Source organism: Perognathus longimembris, chromosome 16, assembly GCF_023159225.1.
Source record: "Perognathus longimembris pacificus isolate PPM17 chromosome 16, ASM2315922v1, whole genome shotgun sequence".
In the NCBI taxonomy this organism is placed as follows: Eukaryota; Metazoa; Chordata; class Mammalia; order Rodentia; family Heteromyidae; genus Perognathus; species Perognathus longimembris.
The window spans coordinates 25127663-25133299 of record NC_063176.1 but is presented as its reverse complement, the minus strand read 5'-3'; the positions used below and the strand labels follow the sequence as shown (position 1 = coordinate 25133299).

Below are 5637 nucleotides of genomic sequence, written 5' to 3'. Positions count from 1 at the left end.
CCTCCTCCAGCCCTCTCTCTCACACAGTCTCTTTCAGCTGCCTGGCCTATTACTGGCTCTTGCCCTCTCCAGATCCCTTCCCCATCGGCTCCTCTCCTCCCCTCTCGGTCTACTCAGGACCAAATTGATGTGTCCCCAATTCCCATAAACACCACCGACTCAGAAAAGCAGGGCTAGGAGCCTTTACTATCTCAGAACCACACTGCACATGGTAGGCAGCAGAGTGCAAGGCCAGCCTTCTTTCAGCAGGGTTTACACAGGGAAAACCACATGCAGTACTTTACATGGAAGCCAGGGGTTTTACAGAAGCAGAGCCAGTAGTCAGTAATAACAGAAAACAGTGAAATTGATTAGGGTTCCTCCTAACAAAAGTGGTTACATATAAGAAACACAAACAATCTAGGGGAACAAGAAGGGACAATCAGGACCCCAATTATCTCTGGGAACTCATCTCCAATTAACCACCAGGAAACAGAAGTGGAGCTGTGGCTGAGAGTGGTAGAACACTTGCGTTGGTCTCAAAAGCGCAGGGACAGCGCTCAGGCCCTGAGCTTTAGATCCATGACCCCCAAGGGGGAAAAAAAAGCAAATATTTATCCTTAAGAAATATCTAAGTACTCTAAATACTATCTAAGTATTCTGCTCAAAACATCCATTTAATGCATAAGAGGCCATTTGGTAAACTTCAGGGCTGGTACTCATTTACAAGGAGAATGTCCTTTGTCAGGGTGAGGTTTAAGACACTGCGTTCTTCTGCAGATTAACATGATCCCTGCAGTGGGAACACTGGGACCACATGGACTTCCCTAATATTCGTGGCCTGGTCTCTGGTCCCATGCTCTGTTTCACCTTCTTCTCCTGTGGGCACGCCCCTTGACTCATTAACATTGCCTCTGTCTCCTGCTCCTCATACTTCAGACTCAACTCCTCATTCCCAGAAGTGCAATAAAATTGCATGCTGCTCAGACAGCACAGAGCTCCCACTGTGACCTCGGGGATAGAAACACTATTTAAAACCATTGCTCATTATAACCCAACTGCTTGTAATTTACTACATAAGATTTCACCTGCTGCCGAAGAGTGAGTAGGTTGTGCTTCTACTGCACAACCTTCTATGTAACCACATCTTCCCAATGCCCTGAGGGTTCAGGCCAGCATGCACTCTCAGTTCTCCCCCAAGGCTGTTCAGCACACAAGAGCACTTCTGTCCCCACTGTCCCTTAATGAGGTACAGAGGGACTCTTTCTGCCCAGACAAAGACATTCTGCTCATTCTAGACATCCACAGACAGAAGCTTTCTCTGCCTCCTGCAAATAAGCTTTTCCTTTCTCCAACCATGAAGCCTTCTGTCCTTCTCGTCTTCATTCTCTGCCAAGTTCTACCAGGTAACAACATTGTGTGTGGAGGAGCTGAGGTAACAGTGCAGGCCTGGGGCCTGGGAGGATGTCAGGAGTGAACAGCCAATCTCACTGGTGCCATGAAAGGGGAAGGTGTGGGGGGGTCTCCCCAGAAATTTGGAAGGTCTTTGACTACGAGGGCTACAGTGGTGTAAATCATACCCACGTCCAAGTTCTGCTTTGGCTGACTGGATGTTTAAAAGGCAGAAGGAACCCATGGATTTGCGTGCAACTTCTAAGCATAGAGTGCAGCCCATGGACCAAAAGTGTCTGGGGGAGTGGACTGGGAGCTTCCAGATGACAGGAATCTGGCCTAGAAATGCCCTTCACCAGGCCTCTCTGCCTGTCTGTATTGGCGCGGATCCTATTCTAGGGCCTCAGTATGACTTTTGCGCTGGAGTAAAGAGATTTGCAAGCATTGGAAACAGCCCCCGTTAGAAGGGGCTCCTGGTGATGGGGTCCAGGAAAACAGATGTATTGCTTCACACCAGTGGGAATATCTTCTCATATTTTCCTAAGAATTCATAACCTCACATGTTAAGGAAAGAGTAGAAAAGTCATGGGCATTTAACAGCATAGGAGATCCTTCTTATATTTTTAGCAACTGCTAATGTACAAGTTTTGGGTAAAACAGACAGGTCTGAAAGTTTACAACAGAAAAGGTAATGTGAAGCATGACTATCCCTTGTGAATCCAGAGGTTCTCCTTCCATGTGTGCAACTGTGATCCATCTCCTGTGGCTGAGTAAATAATACTTCAGGCAGAGTAGGAAGGGGCAGGTTTAAGGACAAGTCTGATGTTGCAAATGCAACAGAAAAAAGAGGCACTGGGGTGGCAGTGAGGAGAATGCAGTTGTGAATCTAATGTATATTACAATATTAGCAAGACTGAGCTGGGAATGTGGCCAGCCTAGTGGCAGTGTTCAATTCCTTAGTACCACATACACAGAAGAAGCTGGAACTGGTGCTGTGGCTCAAGTGGTAGATCGCTAGACTTGATCAAAAGAAGCTCAGGGACAGTGCCCAGGCCCTGAGTTCAAGCCCCTGGACTGGCAAAAAAAAAATGAACAAGACTGTGGAGAGGAGAAGGATGGGTGTGAATGGTGAAAGGGGTGACATTGATCAAGACACATCATATTAATAAATTGCATTATTAAGTGGCATCTTCTTAACTACTTAAACATAATAATAAGTCTGTACTGAAGTGTAGAGAGAATGGAGATGGATAGTCAGTATGGTTTATCAGGTATTTGTTGAGTATACACTATATGTTAGAAAGCAAGTGCATCAGCAACAAACCCATATGATGACTTTGATTCCTGTGTCTAGTCACTTTGCTCTGCAATCCAGGTAGAAGTTGGCACACTTTTAACACAGAGCTCTTGAAAAGGAAGAGAGAGACTAGCACATGACGGCCAAGCACGGGTGCCTCACACCTGTAAATCTAGCTACTCAGGAGGCTGGGATCTCAGGATCCTGGTTCTAAGCCAGCCTGAGCAGGGAGTTCTGAGACTCTTATCTCCAATTAGCCATCAGAAAACCAGAAGAGGTTCTGTGACTCAAAGTGGTAGAGCTCTATCCTTTAGCACCCCACACCCACAACTTCAAGCTCCACTGCCAACAAAAAGAAAGAGAGAGGAGTGGTACAAAGAAGAGAGGGAGGGAGGGCCGGAGGAGAAACAGAGGGAGGGAGGAAAGAGAATCCCATGACTAAAACATAGAAAAACCAGAAGGAACACAAGATTTGAAAGACTAAAACACTAAGTTGAAAAGGTCTTGGAGGTATAGACTTCATAGGAACAATCGTGTTGATTATTTGTGAACACTAAGAGTGTCCGTCGATTTTATCTGTACCTTAATGAGCGTGTGTGTGTGTGTGTGTGTGTGTGTGTGTGTGTGTGTGTGTGTGTTTGCACATGTGAGAAGTACATTTCTATTTGGTAGGTCACATGAGTTTTGCTGTCTGGAAATACTTTCCCAGAGCACGTGTGAAGCTGCTCTGTGCACCGTGAAGAACTTATACCTCCGATTTAGAATCTCAGGGAACATGCAAAGAATCACCTCAACTGTGCTTTCTGTTCTTTGAAGGAAAGGTTATGCATTTCTCAAGACGATGTAAAGGTATTTCAATAAAACAAGAAACCAGCTTTGTCATGATCAGCACAGAAATGTTTGCTGGGGAGCACCTCACTTTGGTAACCTCCTCCTGCCCGGTCCTTTCTTGTTCACAGTGCAGCCCAGTCGCCTCTGTGCACCCCTTGTGGCCTGTCTGCCTCCTGAGCACTTACTGAGCGGCCACTCCTGCTAAAAATGGAGGGAAGAACAGAGGCAGAACATGACTGGCAAGCCCAGTGTGGGGCGACAGGAACAGGAAGACACTGGGAAGGCCAGTGGAGAGAATCACAGGATCTTAATGAGATCACAGGAAAGCCTGGGAGTGTGCAGAGGAGAACAAGGAAAGTTGTAAGAGAAGCAACTAGAGTAAAGCTGAGAATGCAAGCTATGGCCCTGGCCTTGTCACAGGTTGACAAGGTGACCTTGCTTCCTGACCTCACTCACAGTTCTTCTGTGGAGAGAAGAGGTAGCCTATGATGGTGTTATAACACTCAACTTTGCTTTTTTTTTTTTTTTTTTTTTTTTTTTTGCCAGTCCTGGAGCTTGGACTCAGGGCCTGAGCACTGTCCCTGGCTTCTTTTTGTTCCAGGCTAGCACTCTGCCACTTGAGCCACAGCGCCACTTGTGGCCATTTTCTGTATATGTGGTGCAGGGGAATCGAACCCAGGGCCTCATGTATATGAGGCAGGCACTCTTGCCACTAGGCCATATCCCCAGCCCCAACACAAACATATTTACACATGGAATATGGAGGAATATGGTTTCCTTTCCCAGGAAAATACACTCTCTGCCCATTCCTTTGAAGTGTATTGTCCTTTAAACTTGTATTTCAGTTCTATTTTTGAAAAATATAGCTGATACAGATGTATTATGGAAATACAAATATGAAAGATATATGATGACCTATCATATAAGAGGGGAGGGAGAGTGAAATGTATTTCTCTTCTCTGAAAACATTCTACTGCATGAAAAATCAGTGATACTATGTAAAACTAGTGTCTTTTACATCTGTCTGAGGTGAGATTAGGTAGTAAGGAAAAGGAATAGAATGTAATGTGAGTAAGGAAAATGAATAGAAGGTAACGGTAAGGGAAATGAATACAAAGTAACAGGCTGGGAATATGGCCTAATAGCAACAGAGCTTGCTTCATGTACAGGAGGCCCTGTGTTCAATTCCCAAGCACCACATATATAGAAAATGGCCAGAAGTGGTGCTGTGGCTCAAGTGGCAGAGTGCTATCCTTGAGCAAAAAGAAGCCAGGGACAGTGCTCAGGCCCTGAGTCTAAGCCCCAGGACTGGCAAAAAACAAAAACAAACAAACAAACAAAATTCAAAGTAACATGCATCCTGAGAACTCAGGCAGTGCGATGGATACTCAACTCTATCTGTTATTGATTAGATGGACACTCTACCCTATCTGTTACTACTTAGAAGCACCCAGCATTGCTGGGATCTTTTCAAGAAAAATTTCCCAAGTTTTTAAAGCACTGGTATGAGAAATCAAGTAACAACAAGCATCCATACAAAGCTTTTTCCAAACGCTGTCCCCATCCCCAGATAGAAAGGTAAAAATACAGTAAGAGTGCTGAATGCTGAATGGTTACCATGCCCCTCTTTCTGTGTAGTCAGAGGCAAGCTCAAGGAAATCTGTGAGCGACCGAATGGCACCTGCCAAAGATACTGCATTGAAACGGAGGTGTACGTGGGAAGATGTTTAGACAACAGATTCTGCTGCCTGCCCCTGGGCAAGCATCCCAGGATCGAGAACACCACCCCCAGGAGTAACTGAAGCCTCTTGTTGGTTTAAATGTTTCTTCTCCCTCCCCCCCGATCTTTCTTTTTCTCACCGATATTTGTTCTGATTCCTCAATAAGCAATAAAGAAAGATAAACAAAAATCTATTGTAAAACTCATGTTACAGGTATTACCATCTAGCTGGTTGGCTCCCAGCCCATTCCATCCTTCCAATGGGTGGGGTTGTCGGAGCTGGGCAGAGCAGGGCACTTTCACCACACCTACTGGGTGTGTGCCACAAGTAGGCCCTCCATCTCTCCTGGGTGGAGACAAGCCCCTCTTCCCTGCAGACCAGGCCGGATTTCTCTCTCTGACCAAGGCCAAATGAAAA

General features: G+C 45.6%; 1 protein-coding gene across 1 annotated transcript; it reads left to right on the top strand.

Moving 5' to 3' along the window:
* The first annotated feature begins 1336 nt into the window (after positions 1-1336).
* On the top strand, positions 1337-5301 carry LOC125364577 (beta-defensin 108B-like). The gene is made up of 2 exons (XM_048364170.1): positions 1337-1385; positions 5138-5301. The coding sequence occupies exons 1-2, from the start codon at positions 1337-1339 to the stop codon at positions 5299-5301; spliced, it is 213 nt and encodes a 70-aa protein (XP_048220127.1).
* The last annotated feature ends 336 nt before the right edge of the window (positions 5302-5637 follow it).